This window comes from Somniosus microcephalus, chromosome 11 (genome assembly GCF_052327205.1).
Source record: "Somniosus microcephalus isolate GS21.2 chromosome 11, FLI_Smic_1.0, whole genome shotgun sequence".
NCBI classification, from domain to species: domain Eukaryota; kingdom Metazoa; phylum Chordata; class Chondrichthyes; order Squaliformes; family Somniosidae; genus Somniosus; species Somniosus microcephalus.
In genome coordinates this window covers 191,245,801-191,265,454 of record NC_140997.1, presented here as the reverse complement: position 1 = coordinate 191,265,454, position 19,654 = coordinate 191,245,801, and the positions used below count along the sequence as shown (strand labels likewise).

General features: G+C 40.7%; 1 protein-coding gene across 1 annotated transcript in view; it reads right to left on the bottom strand.

Annotated features, from left to right (window-relative positions):
- The window catches only part of cfap20dc (CFAP20 domain containing), a 721,404-nt gene that overhangs the window by 281,801 nt on the left and 419,949 nt on the right, over positions 1–19,654 (bottom strand). The window contains exon 11 of the mRNA XM_086001537.1: positions 5,448–5,812. Coding sequence (XP_085857663.1) covers positions 5,448–5,812 — 365 coding nt within the window. The remainder of the gene's footprint in view (positions 1–5,447; positions 5,813–19,654) is intronic.

Sequence of the window (19,654 nt, the reverse complement as noted above, 5' to 3'; positions counted from 1 at the left end):
TACAGCAGACCATTTACCTTTTCCTTTAATTATCTCAGCAGTTTACTTGACTGGGAAATAACACCCATAGTATACTTGCCTCTGAATTAAGTGACAGCTTTATTCTGAAATGAAAATAGCACAGGAGCCTCAGACTCTATGTAACTTCGGCACTGAACTAAATGCCATTACTATTATTCCATTTTACGAAGACCATTAAAAATACTTTTAAAAAATTATAGATGGTAGGAAGTGAATATAATAAGGCTGTAATTTAAACTGTGTTCAAAGAATGTTCACAAACTACTCAAGCTTCTCTTTTGTAACTTACAATATCATCTAACTCCCTGGATTAATTTAATCTGTCCATCATAATTCTATATGTAATGTATACAAAACTGCAAAGGAAACCTTATTATAGCTTCCCGTGAATCACATGACATTATTTGACAGTGATACCACAATTGCCTCTTGCACTCTTCAATCAATGTCATTTGTGCACTACTTTTAACCCTCATTAGTACTATTTCCATTCTATTGAGACTATAAGACACATTACAAAAATAATGGATGATAAATTCTGAGTAAAAGGCTGCAATTTAATCTCAGGATTCAGTTGGCATGCATAAACCATGAGAGTGAGTATGAACCTCATGATTAAATTACAACCTCATTACTCAGACAACCACCCATAAATTCTGTACCTTTTTTATTTGCACTATTCTTTATGCTGCGATTTTGTTTTAATTCACTCAGTAATTTACATTTTTTATTTTTTCAGTCTTCATTACTAGCTTTATTTATCGCATACCTTGGACTTTAATTTCTTTAATACTTTGGTTAAATCATCCTTATATTTCCCATTTGTTACACAATTTGTTTTAAAGGATTTTCTTTGCGTGTAAATTTATCATCTTTTAAAAATATATTTTAATTGGTCTAATTTTGTGTCTAATTTTCCAATTTAGCTTGATGTGATAGCAGCTTACCTAGTTGAATATATGTATTGAATCTAGAACTATATATTCTTTGAGAATTATCTGGCTGATAATCAAAACAGTTTAATGGCATCTGAATTGAGAAGGGAAGGGCAGTGCATTGAGTTATTAGGTCTTACAGAGGATTACATAGGATATACGGCACAGAAACAGGCCATTCGGCCCAACCAGTCCATGCCGGTGTTTATGCTCCACTTGAGCCTCCTCCAGTCTTTCCTCATTTAAATCTATCAGCATAACCCTCTATTCCCTTCTCCCTCATAGGTTTGTCCAGCCTCCCCTTAAATGAATCTATACTATTCGCTTCAACCACTCCCTGTGGTAGCGAGTTCCACATTCTCACCACTCTTTGGGTAAAGAAGTTTCTTCTGAATTCCCTATTGGATTTCTTGGTGGCTATCTTATATTGATGGCCTCCAGTTATGCTCTTCCCCAGAAGTGGAAACATTCTCTCTGTATCCACTCTATCAAAACCTTTCATAATTTTATAGACCTCTATTAAGTCACGCCTCAGCCTTCTATTTTCAAGAGAAGAGACCCAGCATCCTTTCCCAATATGTATACCCTCGCATTTCTGGTATCATCCTTGTAAATCTTCTCTGCACCCTCTCCAATGCCTCTCTATCCTTTTTATAATATGGTGACCAGAACTGTACGCAGTACTCTAAGTGTGGTCTAACCAAGATTCAATACAGGTTTAGCATAACCTCCCTACTTTTCAATTCTATCCCTCTAGAAATAAACCCCAATGCTTGGTTTGCATTTTTAATGACCTTGCTAACCTGTGGCGCAACTTTTATAGTGATTTGTGTATTTCTACTCCGAGATCACTTTGTTCCTCTACCCCACCTAGACTCGCACCCTCCAAGTGATAAGTGACCTCTCTATTCTTCCTACCAAAATGTAATACCTCACATTTGTCTGTGTTGAACTTCATTTGCCAATTATTTGCCCATTCTGCAAGTTTATTAATGTCCTCCTGTAATTTGTTGCTGTCCTCCTCAGCATTGACTATTCCGCCCAATTTTGTATCATCCGCAAATTTAGAAATTGTGTTTTTGATTCCAAAGTCTAAATCGTTAATGTAGATTGTGAACAGCAGTGGTCCCAGCACTAATCCTTGTGGAACACCACTACCCACCTTCTGCCACTGTGAATAGCTACCCTTTACTCCCACTCTCTGCTTTTTGTCTTGAAGCCAGCTAGCAATCCATTCTACTACTTGTCCCCTGACTCCGCATTCTCTGACCTTATTCATTAGTCTATTATGGGGTACCTTATCAAAAGCCTTTTGAAAATCTATATAAATTATATCTACTGCATTACCATTGTCTACTCTCCCTGTTACCTCTTCAAAAAATTCAATAAGGTTGGTCAAGCAAGATTTTCCCTTTTGAAATCCATGCTGACTATTCATTATTATACTTTTCATTTTTAGATGTTCTTCTCTTTTCTCCTTTAGTAGGGATTCCACTATTTTTCCTACCACCGATGTTAAGCTGACTGGTCTATAATTCCCTGGACATGTTCTCTCCCTCTTCTTAAATATAGGTATTACGTTAGCTATCCACCAGTCCTCTGGCACTACATCTTTTTCTAATGAATTATTAAATATGTGTAGTAATGCCTCTGCTATCTCTTCCCTAGATTCTTTTAAAGTGCGTGTATGCAATCCATCCGGACCAGGGGTTTTATCCTCTTTGAGTTTGATTAGTTTATTTAATATATCCCCTTTTTTAATTTTAAATGCACTTATCTCATTACTCATCTCATCATCCAATGTCATGTCTACCTGTTCTATCTCCCTGGTAAATACCGAAGCGAAATAATGATTTAATAATTTTGCCATCTCCCTATCATTACCTGTGGTTTTGCCCTGTCCATCCCTTAATAGCCCTATTCCCATCCCAACCTTCCTTTTTTTTTAACTGATGTGCCTGTAAAATATTTTACTATTTTGTTTTATGTTCCTTGATAATTTAATTTCATAGTTCCTCTTTACCTTCCTAATTGTTTTTTTGACTTATCTCCTAATTCTCTCTTATCATGCACTCCTCTGCTGTCTATGTACTTAATGTATGCCTCTTTCCTTACCCTCAGTTGTTTCTTTATGTCTTTATTCATCCATGGAGTCTCATTAGTGTTTAGTTTGTTCTTTCCTTTTAGCGGAATATATTTTTCCTGCATTCTATTGAACACCGTTTTAAATGTTTCCCATTGTCGTTCTACATCATTGTTTGCCAATATTGTTGCCCATTTTATCTTCCCAAGTTCTATTCTTAGCCCCTCAAAATCAGATTTTCTCCAATCTATTAACTTGTTTTTTGTCATTTTTATGTCCTTCTCTATTGTCATCTTAAAGCATATTATATTATGGTCGCTATTGCCTATATGTTCCTCTACTTTTACTTGTCTTATCTGCTCTGGCTCATTCCCCATAACTAGATCTAATAGCGAATCCTCCTTTGTTGGGCTTTTTACATATTAGGTTAGAAAGGAGTCCTTAGAAATGAAGATAGACATATATTTGAGCTACAGGGGAGTCAAAGGTTATGGGGAGCAGGCGGCAAAGTGGCGTTGAGGCCAAGATCAGATCAGCCATGATCATATTGAATGGTGGGACAGGCTCGTGGGGCCGAATGGCCTACTCCTGCTCCTATTTCTTATATTCTTATGTTCCTGTAGACATTGTAGGAACTCCATTCCCTTATCTCCTTTACCTACCTCTTCTGTCCAATTAATATCGGAGTAGTTGAAATCCCCCATGATTATTCTATGTTTTTTTTACTCATTTCTCTAATTTGTCTGTATAGTTCTTTCTCCACCTCCCTTCCACTATTAGGTGGTCTGTAGACTACGCCTATTAGTGTGATTGATCCTTTATTATATTTTATCTCTATCCATACGGAATCTATTTTTGTCTTGCTGATACCTACATCCCTTTTTTCTACTCCCATTATGTTATCCTTAATAAGTACAGCTGCTCCACCTCCCCTTTATCCCGCTCTATCTTTTCTAAATATGTTATACCCCGCAATGTTTAATTCCCAGTCCTGATTTTTCTGTAGCCATGTCTCAGTAATCCTTACTATGTCTGGTTCCTCCCAACGCATGATTGCCTCCAGCTCCCCTGTTTTATTTCAGACACTGTGTGCATTGCTGTACAGGCAGTTTAACTCATTTTTAATAGGATTTCCTCTCACTTTATGCTTAACCATCTTTTTAGACTCCTGTTCTATAACTCTATTTGATCCCTTGCCGTCAATGTTCTCCCTTAGTTTATTCTTTCCTATACTCACTTTTCCTGCTTTGTTTATATTTAGGCTGCTTACGTTTCTTGTAGATCCCTCCCCACTTCTTACTAGTTTAAAGCCTTTGCCACCTCTCTATTTACCTTTTCCACTGGGACGCAGGTTCCATCCCTGTTCAGATAGAGCCCGTCCCATTGGTACAGCTCCTTCCTGTCCCAGAACTGGTGCCAGTGTCCCATGAAAAGGAACCCCTCTTTCCCACACCAGCCCTTTAGCCACGTGTTAATTCTCCTGATCTGTCTGCTTCTATGCCAATTTGCACATGGCTTGGGCAATAACCCAGAGATCATCACCCTTGAGGTCCTGCTTTTTAATCTAGAGTCTATCCTCCCTGCAGTCTTTCTCCTTGTCCTCACAGGTAGCAAGTACATCGTACCTGTTGGACAGGACCAGTATCTGTGGGACCTCCTTGTGGAATACATTTATATTTCACTGTTATCCAATGAATACCCTTGATTTGCGGAAGTAAAAATAATCTTTGAGGTAAAAAAAAATCCTGGAAATAAAAGCAACCTTTTAATGTAATCAAAAACATTTGATTTATAACCATGATTTGTTAATGTCATATATGCCAGTACTAAACAGCACATTCACCCAAGTATTTTTTTAAATCAATGGATTAAAGAAAATATGGAGTTTTATTCTCACAAGTTACAATCTAGTCTCAATTGCTCTTTGTGTAACTATCTTACAATATATAAATGGCATATTATTTCCCTTATCAGCCAAATAAAAAGGTAATGCTACTGCAGCGTGAGCAAAGTGGCACAATATCAATTCACCTTTGCATTATTGGCATACTCAGACTATACTTATGGGCTCATTTGTCTATTTTGCTGAGAAACTTACAAGGAATCTCTGCTACCTCCAATTTTCTTGAAGTATTTTCTTCACAATAATTAACATAGCTAAGAACATCTTTAGGATCACATTTAAAGGTACCTCGTTGTTTAGATGACATGAATAAGCTGCTCAAGATTTGCCCTCACAACAAATATCACTTCACCTTTTGATGTACTATGTTTTTGTACACACGTTGGCATCTTTCATCTTGTACATAACCCCCACTCCTTCACGTTAGCCACCCATTACTGTATATTTGTAGGCTAGAGCAAATAGGTTGCAGACAGGGCTGCTTACTGCTTCAGATAGAGCTTACCTCCTCGCTGCTATAATTTCCATGGAAATCATCCTCCAGTTGAGCTTCTCTCTTATCTGTATTTTCCTGTTCTTCTTCATCCTTCACATCCACTGTCCACATGAAGCCTTGCGATGAGCTGCTCTGTACCTTTCCACGAGGAGCTGACCTTGGTTGTGATGAATATGTAAATATGTCCTTTAATTTTAATTCATCTTCCTTTTCATCATCTTCACTTAAAGATGCTGAACCACTTTCATTTTCTTTCTTGCTCTTGTTTAGTTGTAAATGTGAATTGTTTCTGGAATGCTCCAGGTAGGGTGTTGAATGTTGAGGGGAAATGAACTGGAAACTGTCCTCTGAGTGGTCAGGAAAATGCCATTCATCTGAAAAATGTAATCAAGTTGTTTTAGAACCTATACCATTGCACCAATTGGAAATTGTTCTGAACTACTCATGCATCTTACACAATTTGTTACTGACGTATTCATTATTTTACTCTTCAAACAAATGCACAAAATTCACACTTAAATTCATTTGGGACGCTCTTCGTAAAAGGCATCCAAATGTCTAATCCCACCAAGCACAATGATTTCCTTCATATAATAAAATGTCAGTATTACTGTTTAATTAATGTAACTGATGCATTTCAATCAATAAAAGCTAACCAGAAAGACGTGGATGTGCATTTCATATGAAATCGGCCAAAAGTGAGTTTGATGACTGATTCTGAATTCCATGAAATAGAATGGGCCAGAAATTCGGGTCGGAGGCTTCCTGCGGGTGCAAGCCCCCGATCTGCACTTACATAGCGTGCCTGCCGTTGTGCTGTGGGGCCGCGTGGGATTCCGATCCTGGGCCTCCTCCAGCTGCCGGTATGCAGTGCTTGCGTATTCCAGCAGTGAAGTTAGCTCGCAGCGTCCCCTGGATCATGTGGGCCTTGGGGAGCCAATCGGAGTAGGGAATCTCTATTCATGGATTTGACAAGAAGACCTGTCAAATCTATGAATAGAGATCGGCCCCAAAACCTAAGTAAAACTTCAAATAATTTTTTTTTTTAAATCACATTTTTAAAATAACTATAAATTACATAAATTAACTATTTTAAACAAAAATTTAAATATTTGAAAAAAATTAAAGTTTTTAATGGGGCTAAAAATAAACTTACGTTTCTTTAAAGTATTTTAAAATGATAAACCTGTGGAAATTTTTTTTTAATTTTACTTAATTAACCTCTTACCTTGTTAAAAGCAGGCCTTGCAACTGCTTTTTTCATGCGCAGCTGCTAGAGACTTACCCTCCCGGAGAAACCTGTAGAAAAAATCAGAAGTTCCAGGCATATGCGCTGCCTCTCTGGCGCACGCTTTTGATCTGTGAATCCCTTCCTTCAAGGGAACGGAAGTTCCGGTTTCCAGCGCATGCGCAGTGCATGCACGAAACCGGCACTTTCGTTGGCCCTACGCATGAGTACACAGCGTGTACTCACCCGTGGGGACCCGAATTTCTGGCCCAATATATTTGATAAGTAACGGGAAATAATGTATTACTCTGTGATTCAATGCGTAAGAGACAAAAGAAAGACAAGCAAGAGACAACAGGTAACAATTGACTGCATGCGTGTTCATAAGGGCAGTTACACATGAGCCTGGACCATTTCTCAATAAGAGAGGATATCATTCCCTTAAAGTTCAGTTGGTCTGTGATCACTGGCTAAAAATAATGCTGGTGTGTGTCCACTTCCAGGGAGTAGCCATGATGCTTTTATTCTGGGACAGACCAATATCTCCCCACTGTTTGAGGAAGAAGAGCAGGTCACAGGATGGCTATTGCTGACATGGATAATGACAGCTGTACGGAATCCTCACACCCCAGGTGAACGATGGTACAATCAGAGCCATGGTAGCACTAGGGCAGTCCTGGAGCTAACAACTGTCATTCTCAAATTACATTTTAGATGCCTTGACAGGAGGAAACATTGTCAGACAAACGAGGGGCTGAGGATGGAGAAGAAGCTGCAGAAGACCTTTGTAGCCAGCAGCCAGGGCCCAACAGCAGCAGCTCACTGAGCAACAATTCTACTGAAACGAGACTTAAAACAACCCCTTCACCTAAACCCCACATTAACAGTCTGCAAAACTAAATTATAAAGTGCATCTACATTGCAAAAAACATCCTTCAGACACTGACCACCATTTACACAGATGCCGCCTGTCTTTGCTGGTTCAATAATTTATCAAAACCCACAGTTCAGAAACTTGCAACTTGGTTAAATGTGACTTTTTAAAAAATGGTTAAAATTGCCATTACACAATGTTATAACTCAAATGATACCCCATAATACTTTCCTTAATGGATTTTCTACCTATTCTGCTTTTACGAGGTGGTTCCTCAGTGGCATGAGCATGGGTGGTGGAAGGCTGCCAATGCTCAGATGAATGCCCTTGAGATGTTCTTGGTCAGTAACCTCGAGGAGCTCTGGGCCTTGAAGCCAGCTGCAGACTTCAACATCTTGGCTGTGTCAGAGTGGTCTGGGCCAGTTAGCCTTCATGCACTATGGTGGTGAGGGATCAGATGTGTTGTCATCCTCAGAGAGGAAAACATGCGCCACTCCCATGCACCCATGGGGCTGGGGCTCATCACTACCACTGATCTGCGGGAGAGCAGACTGTAAGAAATCAGAGACACTTTTCAAGCCCATATCCACGAATTCCACCAGGCTTTTGAAGCTGGCAGACACTGGAAACTAGAGCCTGAGTGCCATCTGTCTGAGCTTTGATCAACATTGCAACAAGTGGTAACACAGCCTCCTGTGCAGAGGTTCTGGCTGCAGCCTCCATAGAGGTAACTAGACACTCCACAGCAGACTACACACTGCTGATAGCACTGGCCAGAATGCTGCATATGCTAGAATTCTACTCCTCCATACTCTCATGCTGTGGCAACTCGTAGGCAAGCTGTCTAATACCACCAGTACTTTCTGGTGCATATAATGGAGTTTCCTTTTGTAGACTGGGCCTCGAAAGTCTGCATCTCTATCCTCCACAGCTAGGACCCATGCCTGCCCTCTGGCAAGCTCTGTCCCATGCTTCCATTTCTACTAACTCCCGCTCCTGCTCACTTGTGATGTGTGAATCCCCCTGTGCAATCAGAGTAGAATGGCAGTTAACATAAAAGTGAATCCAAAAATCTTCTACCAGCATGTAAACAGTAAGCGGGTTGTAAGAGGCAGGGTGGGGCCTATTAGGGACAAAGAAGGTGATATATGCTTAGAGGCACAGGGCAAGGCTAGAATACTCAATGAGTACTTTGTATCGGTGTTCACTGAGAAGGTGGATGCTGACAAAATATTGGTAGAAGTGGAAAAGGAAGAAGCAATGGAAGGGGTGAAAATTGATAGACAGGATGTACTAGAAAGGCTGGGTATGCTTAGAATGGATAAGTCGCCTGGTCCAGATGGTTTGCATCTCAGGTTGCTAAGGGAATTGGGAGAGGAGATAGCAGAAGGGCTTGCCATAATTTTCCAATCTTCCCTAGATGCGGGGGAGGTGTCTAAGGATTAGAAAGTGGCAAATGTGACACCATTGTTCAAGAAAGGGTGTAAGGACAATCCTAGTAACTACAGGCCGGTCAGTTTAACATCAGTGGAGGATAAAGTTTTAGAAACAATAATCAGGGAAAAAATTAACGGGCACTTGGAGAGGTTTAAGCTAATTAAGGAGCGCCAACACGGATTTGTAAAAGGCAGATCGTGTTTGACTAATCTAATTGAATTTTTTGATGAAGTAACAGAGAGGGTTGATGAAGGGAATGGAATGGATGTTGTCTACATGGATTTTAGGAAGGCGGAAGGCATTTGACAAAGTACCATATAGATGGCTGGTTAACAAAATTGAGGCTCATGGAATAGGTGGGTCAGTAGCAGCTTGGATAAGGAATTGGTTTAAGGACAGAAAACAGCGAGTTGTGGTAAATGGCTGGTTTTCAGAGTGGAGAATGGTAGACAGTGGTGTTCCCCAAGGGTCAGTGCTGAGGCCACTGCTTTTTTGATATATATAAATGACCTGGATATTGGAATACAGAGTAGAATTTCTAAATTTGCTGTTGACACCAAACTTGGGGTGTGGCAAACAGTGAGGATGATACCAATCGACTGCAACAGGACATAGAAAGGCTAACAGAATGAACAGACAAGTGGCAGATGGAATTTAATACAGAGAAGTGTGAGGTGATGCATTTTGACAGAAGGAACAGGGAGAGGTAATATACACTTAATGGCACAGTTTTAAAGAGTGTGCAGGGACAGAGGGACCTGGGAGTTAATGTGCATAGGTCCCTGAAGGTGGCAGGACATATTAAGAGAGTGGTTAGCAAAGCATATGGGATCTTGGGCTTCATAAATAGAGGTATGAATACAAAAGTAGAGAGGTTATGCTGAACCTTTATAAAGCGCTGGTTAGGCCACAACTGGAGTATTGTGACCAGTTCTGGTCACCACACTTTAGGAAGGACGTGAAGACCCTTGAGAAGGTGCAGAGGAGATTTACCAGAATGGTTCCGGGGATGGGGGATCTTAGCTACAAGGACAGGTTGGAGAAGCTGGATTTGTTTTCATGAGAGCAAAGGAGGTTGAGGGGTGATTTGATAGAGGTGTACAAGATTATGATGGGTTTGGATAGGCTAGATGGGGAAAAGCTGTTCCCACTAGTTGATGTTACAAGGAGTAGGGGACACAGATTTAAGGTTTTGGGCAAGAGATACAGGGGGGATGTGAGGAAAAACTTTCTTACGCAACGAGTGGTGAGGACCCGGAACTCGCTGCTGACGGAAGTGGTGGAAGCGGAAGCACTCAATGTTTTCAAGGGGAGACTGGATAGGCACTTGAGGGAAATAAACTTGCAGGGCTATGGAGATAGAGCAGGGGAATGGGGCTGACCGGATTGCTCTACAGAAAGCCGGCACGGACTCAATGGGCTGAATGGCCTCCTTCTGTGCCGTTATGACTCTGTGACCATCACCCTAGCTTACTATCTATCCCAACCGGGATGTTGATTTCTGTGCTGGTGTTTGGGAGAGATAAAGCAAGTGACAGTGCTTCTTCTAGACGGTCGTCCCCCTCCAAGTCTTCTCTTGCAGAGTCTGGGTGATGGGAAGAACCAAGAGAAGGGGAAAAGGGACAAGAGTTGGCATGGCAGGAAAAGTTTATGTAGCAGAATATAACTGGCAGCGTGAGACAGCACTAGGGTATCACACAGTCTACATATATATCTAGAAGAGACAATTACATTTTAAAAAGCAGACACCTTGCTGAGTACTGCCTCCAGCTACACTATGCTCCTCGAGCTTCCTTCACCAATCCTGCAGTGGTGGGGTTAGGCCCCTTATTTGCATATGCCTGTTACAGGTCTGAGTCATGACTACTAGAGATTGTTGGTAGGTGAGTGATGGAGGTGTGGTGCATTGAGCAGTGTGTGAGGCTAGTGGTGCAGTTGGTGGGATATAGCATTTGAAGATGGAGTCCTTGATCACTCATTTGCAGTCATTAAACTTCTTTCGGCAATGGATCCAGGGAAAGACTGGTGGTTACTGACCACTTCAGCAATTTGCTCCCACTGCATTTTTACACTCTGCCCGGAGGGCCTCCTGGCCCCCTGCGGGTAGAGGACCTGTCTCCTTCTTTTGACCCCCTGCACTAAGGCCTCCAGTGCTGCGTCGGGGAACCGAGGTGCCCTTTCTCTGTCTTGTTGAGCCATAGGTACCTTACCCTTTCCTTTGCTACACTAACCATGAGGCACCTCCCCTTTAAGAAGTGCAGACCGTGTTTCACACTGCAGGCTACCTTTAAATAGAGATCACACTTCCCACGAAATTGGGTCCCCTGCTGAGCAGTGAGCTAAACAGCAGCGCATTCAGCATTGGACTCAGTGCTTCAATCAGGTTAATTAGCAGGCAGCATGATTTCACGTGCTGTCTGCATCATTTTCAATGGGCGCAGGTAGACTGCGCATCGCGATCCTCACACCCTTTTTCAGGCCTTATCGAATATAGACACCACAGAATCATAGAATAGTACAGCACAGAAAGAGGCCATTTGGCCCATCAAGTCTGTGCCAGCTCTTTCGAAGAGCAATCCAGTTAGTCCTATTCCCCCGCTCTTTCCCCATATCCCAGCAATTTTTTCTCCTTCAAGTATTTATCCAATTCTCTTTTGAAGGCTGCTATTGAATCTGTATCCACCACCCTATCAGGCAGTGCATTCCAAATCATAATCACTCATTTCACCTCTGGTTCGTTTGCCAATCACCTTAAATCTGTGCCCTCTGGTTATTGAACCTTCAGTCATTGGAAACAGTTTCTCTTTATTTACTCTATCTAAACTCTTCATGATTTTAAACATCTCTATCAAATTTCTTCTTAGCCTTCACTGCTCCAAGGAGAACAACCTCAGCTTCTCCAGTCTAACCATGTAACTGTAATCCCTCATCCCTGGAACCATTCTAATAAATATCTTCTGTACCCTCTCCAAAGCCTTCCTAAAGTGTGATGCTCAGAACTGGACACAATACTCCAGCTGGGGCCGAACTAGTGTTTTATATAGGTTTAGTATAACTTCCTGGCTTTCCTACACTATGCTTCTATTTATAAAGTCCAGGATCCGATATACTTTATTAACTGCTTTGTTAACCTGTCCTGCCACCTTCAAAGATTTGTGCACAAGCACACCCAGGTCTCACTCTTCTTGCATCCCCTTTAAAATTGTACCCTTTAGTTTATATTGCCTCTCACCTACCAAAATGCATCACCTCACGCTTTTCTACATTGAATTTCATCTGCCATGTGCCCACCCATTCCACCAGCCTGTCGATGTTCTCTTGACGTCTATTACTATCTTCCTCACTGTTTACTACACTTCCAAGTGTCATCTGCAAATTTCGAGACTGTGCCCTGTATCCCCCAAGTCCAAGTGGTCCTAGTACTGAACCTTGGGAAACTCCACTGTATCCCTCTCTCCAGTCCGAAAAACAGCCAATCATCACAACTCTCTGATTTCTATCCCTTAGCCAATTTTGTATTCATGCTGCTTCTGCCCCTTTTATCCCATGGGCTTTAATTTTGCTAACAAGCCTAATATGTGGTACTTTATCAAATGCCTTTTGAAAGTCCATATTCACAACATCAACTGCACTGCCCTCATCCACCCTTTCTGTTGCCTCATCAAAAAATCAAGTTATTCTAACACAATTTGCCCTTAACAAATCTGTGCTGGCGTTCTTTTATTAGTCCATGCTTGTCCAAGTGGCTGTTAATTTTCTCCCAGATTATTGTTCCTAAAAGCTTCCCCACCACCGATGTTGAACTGACTGGCCTGTAATTGCCAGGCTTATCCTTCTCCCCTTTTTTGAACAAGGGTGTAACATTTACAATCCGCCAATCCTTTGGCACCACTTCAGGTAGAGACAGAAAAAAGAGCTATCCCTTCATTTCTATTTCAATCTACAATGTAGCAAATAATTTGACATCAATGGTAGTGGAAGATTAAAATGAAAACAATTCAAAAGTGTCATATTATTTTAACAGAGTTAGAAAAATGCTACCCCATAGCCCTGAAGGGTTAATTAAGTTGTAGCTGATTTTCTCAAAATTCTTTTCATGCAAAAGAGTGAAGAAGTAATGTTTTATTGCTATATTCCATCTGATATTGCCTTACCCATGGCACTGAAAAATCCAGACTGCCTGATAAGAAAATATGTAAATCACCTGGTAATTGTAATATTGCAGCAAACAAGATGAATGCAAGATAAATCACCTACACATATATTTAATCTTTCAAAACAAATTTATGTCTTAACTTCTAATTCTGCAGTAACGTTTTAATGAACATTTCAACACTGAATAAATAAAGCTGGCAAATTCCAACCAATGTTCATCCATTTGCCTTCTATACCCAGCAAAAAATTACCACAGTGTAATCTTATGAAAAATACTGTGTGGGCTGATTACAGATGCTGATAACAGTCAATCATCTACTAAAGGTATAAACTGTAATAAGCAACAAAAGGGAACAGAAAAAGAATCTTTGCTAAATACACATAATTTACTGATGCATTTCTATGCATTTTTGCAATGTACAACATATACAATAACAGGTGTTCAGTGAGAAGTTAGACATTTAAGAGGCCCTGGTTAGATCTTTGATTGGTGCCTGGATTATTTACATAGCCACCAGCGCCAAAGATTAACAAGAGACTCCTTATAGGTCTGTCTTTTTGAAGTACGGAGGAATTGCAGGACATTGATCTGCATATTCTAATGTAAGAACATGCCATTTACAGGGACAGAGTGTTCAGAATGTAGAGAGAGATGAAATAGCTTCAACTGTACTCAATCTGTATTGCAAAGAAATGAGATGATTATTCTCAATGCTTGACTGCATTTGCGGCAGCAAAATTACTGCTGTAAAACTTTAATTTAATGGGATTTAGATTTCATGACTTTAAAAATCCAACATATTTGTAGGATTTTAATTTATCAATCAATAAATTTAGTTTAAAAAAAACAAATTAATTCTTACTGGAAATTAATTTTCAGGTTTTTTTTCGAATTACAAATTAAAGTACATTTAAATCTCCACATAAATTAAGAATTTCCAGCACAATTAGCTCAGTTTAAGCGAATTCCTAATAAGTGGATATTATGTAAAATGAAAGAATGTAAAAATCCTAATTCTTTTTACCTCAATACCTGTCCTATTTGTGTTAACTGAATAATGTTAGCTACTCAGTCTTGTTGAGTAAATACCTCTTTGACCAGATTATAAGGTTTAGATTTCCAAGCAAAATTACATATACAGCTTCTGCGTAATATATTGCATCACTCCTTTTAACTTAAGAATTTATCAAACTGAAGGAGGTCAGAGCAATGACACTGGGTATTTCAGAAATCCTTCTATTACAATTAAATAAAAAGTAAACAGGAAAAGGAGTATTTTACTAACATTTCACTGCATGGTCCTCATAAGTGATTAACACATTAAAACAAATTGAATCCTCACTTAAAAGGAATTGACTGTATGACACATTTAATTAAAAAAAGAATATTGACAAGCTTTATTTGTAAAGAACAATCTTTACATAAAAGTAGTGAAGGTGTTGAATGTTAAAAACAATGGCCCAGATTTTGCACTGATAAGAACGGTGAGCGCTGAGGTGAGGCTAACAGTGCTCACCGTTATTACACAGTAAATCAGACAGCAACTTCCAGCGTCCGCACATGCGCATTTAAATGCGGAAATACAATGCTGCTGTCAGAGATACCCTGCTCCTCCCCAGGCTACACTGTAAAAGATCTCGCGGATAGATTTGGCACTGAAATCATTGTAATGGCGTGAAGTTGCGGTACTTACCCACGAGTTACCCATGTCAGAAAATGTTAGAGCTAGTACATTCAGGAATAAGTAAGTATTTAATGGCATGATAAGTGATAATGACTGCCAAACAACCTTTCTGGCCTGAAAATTTAATTTTACAAGTGTGGAGTCTCATTCCTTCAGAATTTAATTGGTGTTGGAGATTTTAAAAAAAATTTAATGTTTTTTTTAAAACTTTTTCTGTCTCTTTTACCACTCTCTCTTAATCCCATCTTTCCTTTTCAATCATTATTTTGCTTTCTGTACATAATTTAAATCAAGTTATATTTCCTGATTTAGACTCTTCAGCCGGAATTTTCGTCGGGGAGGCGGGTTGAGAGCAGCAGCGAGAGCGGACCTTGTCGGGGATGGAGCGGAGCCAGGGGCATAAAGAGCAGAGGAGAGGAGGCCCAAACTCACCGAGAGCAGTAGCGAGAGCAGACCTGGTCGGGGACGGATGGAGCCAGGGGAATAAAGAGCGGAGGAGAGAGAAAAAAAATCGAGAAGTGATATCACAGGACAGCAGGTAGGTGATTGGTTGGTGAGTATTAGTGTTTTTTTTTAGTCTGTAAATTGCAATAACGTTACTTTATTAAATTAGTAACTAAAACGAGATAAACCAATTAAGTAATAAAACTAAAATAATTGATTAAAAATATTAATTAACTAAGCAAATAAATAAAGGTTAGATAGCCATGGCAGGGCAGGTGGTATGTTGTAACTGTAGCATGTGGGAGTTTGTAGAGACCAGCGAGATCCTGAGCAACCACATCTGCGGTAAGTGTCTGCAGCGCGAGGGACTTTGGCTCAGAGTTGTTGAGCTGGAGTACGAGGTGCAGACATTGCGGGGCATCAGGGAGGGGGAGTTACCTGGACACTTTGTTCCAGGAGGCAGTCACATCCCTTAGGTTACGTAGTGGTACAGGTCTGGTTAGTGGTCAGGGACAGGAGGGTGTGACTGCGAGTCTGGAAGGTATGGTGACCCAGGATGTAGTGATGGAGGAGCCTCAACCCTTGGCTTTTACCAACAGGTATGAGATACTTGCTACCTGTGGGGATGAGAACAAGGACTGCAGGGTGGATGAGCAAACTGATCATGGCACCGTGGTACAGGAGGCCATTCAAGTGGGGGGGGCAGTGAAAGGGAATGTGGTAGTGGTAGGGGACAGTGTAGTCAGAGGGATAGACACTGTTCTCTGCAGCCGCAATTGGGAGTTCCGAAGGTTATGTTGCCTGCCCGTTTCCAGGGTAAAGGATGCCTTCTCACGGCTGGAGAAGAACTTGGAGTGGGAGGGGGAGGATCCAGTTGTCGTGGTTCATGTAGGAGCCAACGACATAGGTAGAACTAGGAATGAGGTTCTGCTGAGAGAGTTTGAGGAGCTAGGTTCGAAATTAAAAAGCAGAACCTCACAGGTAATAATCTCTGGATTGTTACCTGAGCCATGTGCAAATTGGCATAGGGACAAACAGATTGGAAAGTTAAATGCGTGGCTCAAAGAGTGGGGTGGGAGGCAGGGGTTTCAATTCATGGGGCACTGGTACCAGTACTGGGGAAAGGGAGAGCTATTCCGTGGGGACGGGCTCCATTTAAACCGGGCTGGGACCAGTGTCCTGGCGAATTGAATAGCTAGGGCGGGAGACAGGGCTTTAAACTAATGAAGGGGGGGGGTGGTGGGAGGATTCAGGAAAGGATAAATTTAAAAGCAGTAAGAGAAATGTCAAGGCTGTAGAGCAGAGTAGTGATCTGGGTAAAGACAAGCAGAGTGGGTCAGGAAGGGACAGAACTATTAATAAAGGGAATAGGGCATTAATGACTAAAGTGACATCAGGGGAAAATAGATAAAAGTTAAAGCTAAAGGTACTATATCTGAATGCACGAAGCATTCACAACAAAATAGATGAATTAATAGCGCAGATAGAAATAAATGGGTTTGATTTAATAGTCATTACAAAGACGTGGTTGCAGAGTGACCAAGGTTGGGAACTAAATATTCCAGGATATTTGACTTTTAGAAGAGACAGGCAGAATGGAAAAGGAGGAGGGGTAGCCCTGATAATAAAGGAGGGAATAAAGACAGTAGAGAGACAGGGTCTTGACTTAGAAAAACAAAATGTAGAATCAGTTTGGGTCGAGCTAACAAACAGCAAGTGGCAGAAAGCACTAGTGGGAGTAGTCTATAGGCCCTCTAACAGTGGTTGGAGTGTCGGGCAGAGTATAAATCAGGAAATTAGAGATGCATGTAACAAAGGTAATACAGTAATCATAGGGGACTTTAACTTTCATATAGACTGGGCAAACCAAATGTGCAGAAGTAACGCAGAGGAAGAGTTCATGGAATGCATTCAAAATAATTTTCTCGATCAGTATGTCAAGGAACCTATGAGGGAATTGGCTATTTTAGATCTAGTACTGTGCAATGAGACAGGGTTAATTAATAACCTTGTAGTAAAGGAGCCTCTGGGGAGCAGTGATCATAATATGATAGAATTTTACGTTGAGTTTGAGAGTGACTTAGTTAAGTCCAAAACAAGTGTCCTAAACCTGAAGAAAGCAAACTATGTAGGGATGAGAGGCGAGTTGGCTAAGGTAGGTTGGAAAACTACATTTAAAGGTATGACAGCAGAAAAGCAATGGTGAACATTTAAAGAAATAATTCATAATTCGCAACGAATATACATTCCCTTAAGGAATAAAAACACCATGGTAAAAATGGTCCAACTGTGGCTAACAAGAGAAATTAAAGATAGTATTAGATTAAAGGAAGAGGCTTACAATATTGCCAAAAAGAGTAGTAAGCCTGAGGATTGGAAGGATTTTAGAATTCACCATAGGAGGACAAAGAAATTGATAAAGGGAAAATAGAATATGAGAGTAAACTAGCGAGCGACATAAAAACAGACTGTAAAAGCTTCTATATGTATGTAAAAAGGAAAAGATTAGCGAATTTAAACGTGGGTCCCTTACAGGCTGAAACAGGAGAAATTATAATGAGTAATAAAGAAATGACAGAGAAATTAAACAAATACTCTGGCTGCGATTTTGTAAATGGATGCGGCTTGGGAGCAGGTCAGCTGGTTTCCGGGTTCCAGTCCCGCCCACAACTGCATCCGGCCCACGGACATGATTTTCCCTTGATTGACCTTGTTAAGCCCGCCCTGTGGGCTTGCCGGCTAATTAAGAAGAAGCCGGTCAGATGACATCATTTGATGACACATCATCTGCTGGTTTTCTTAAATGGATCACGCACAATATTTTTTTGACAGCTCATTTCTCAGTGTTTGACAGCATTGAGGTGCAGCAAACACTGATAATCACTGTACAAAGGTGAGCTCTTGCACCCAGGCTCTCCAATGACTTCCTCCATAGGCTACAACAGATGGCAGCTGCAGGTGAGGTTACAGAAGTGATCTGTCACTGGTGAAAGAGGTTCTCCCATTGTGGTGGGACTAGACATCCAATTCAAAACTTGTTACCTACGGAAAAGTGTAAATGCATGAAAAATGATTTTCCCAACATTTTCTTACCTCTGAAACTCACCAGTGCACCATTGGATCTGAATAAGAAGGGGAAAAAGTCACTAGTGGGCGTAGTCTATAGGCCTCCGAACAGTTGCAACTCTGTTGGTCGGAGTATAAATCAGGAAATAGTTGGGGCTTGTAATAAGGGAACAGCTATAATCATGGGGGATTTTAATTTTTAACTTTCATATTGACTGGACTAATCAAATTGGGCATGGCAGCCTTGAGGAAGAGTTCATAGAGTGTATTAGGGACGGGTTCCGTGAGCAGTATGTAACTGAACCAACCAGGGGACAGGCAATCTTAGATCTGGTCCTGTGTAATGAAACAGGATTAATAAAAAATGTCCCAGTAAAGGATCCCCTTGGAATGAATGACCATAATATGGTTGAATTCCAAATTCAGTTTGAGGGTGAAAGAGTTGGATCTCAAACCAGCATACTGAGCTTAAATAAAGGAGACTATGAAGGTATGAGAGTAGAATTGACTAAAGTGGACTGGGAAAACAGATTAAAGTGTAAGACGGTACAAGAGCAGTGGTCTACATTCAAGGAGATATTTCACATCTTTCAAGATAAATATATTCCACTGAGGAAAAAGGGGAGTAAAACAAAAGACAGCCATCCGTGGTTTAGTAAAGTAATTAAGGATAGTATCCGACTGAAAACAAGGGCATATAAAGTAGCCAAATCTAGTGGGAAGATAGAAGATTGGGAAGCATTTAAAAGCTAGCAAACAATAACTAAAAGATTAATTAAGAAAGTGAAGATAGATTATGAAAGTAAACTAGCAAAAAATATAAAAACAGATAGCAAGAGTTTCTACAGCTATATAAAAAGAAAAAGGGTGGCTAAAGTGAACGTTAGTCCCTTAGAGGATGGGACCGGGAAACTAGTGGTGGGGAACATGGAGATGGCAAAGACGCTGAACAAATATTTTGTATCAGTCTTTCCAGTAGAGGACACTAAAAATATCCCAAGACTGGATAAACAGGGGGCAAAGGGGGGGGGGGGGAGGAGCTAAAGACAATTAAAATCACTAAGGAGATGGTACTCAGTAAAATAATGGGACTTAAGGCGGATAAATCCCCCGGACCTGATGGCCTACATCCTAGGGTCTTGAGATAAGTGGCGGTAGGGATTGTGGATGCATTGGTGATTATTTTCCAGAACTCCCTGGACTCAGGAAAGGTCCCGGCAGATTGGAAAACTGCTAATGTAACACCCTTATTTAAGAAGGGAAGTAGACAAAAAGCTGGAAACTATAGACCAGTTAGCCTAACATCTGTGGTTGGCAAAATGTTGGA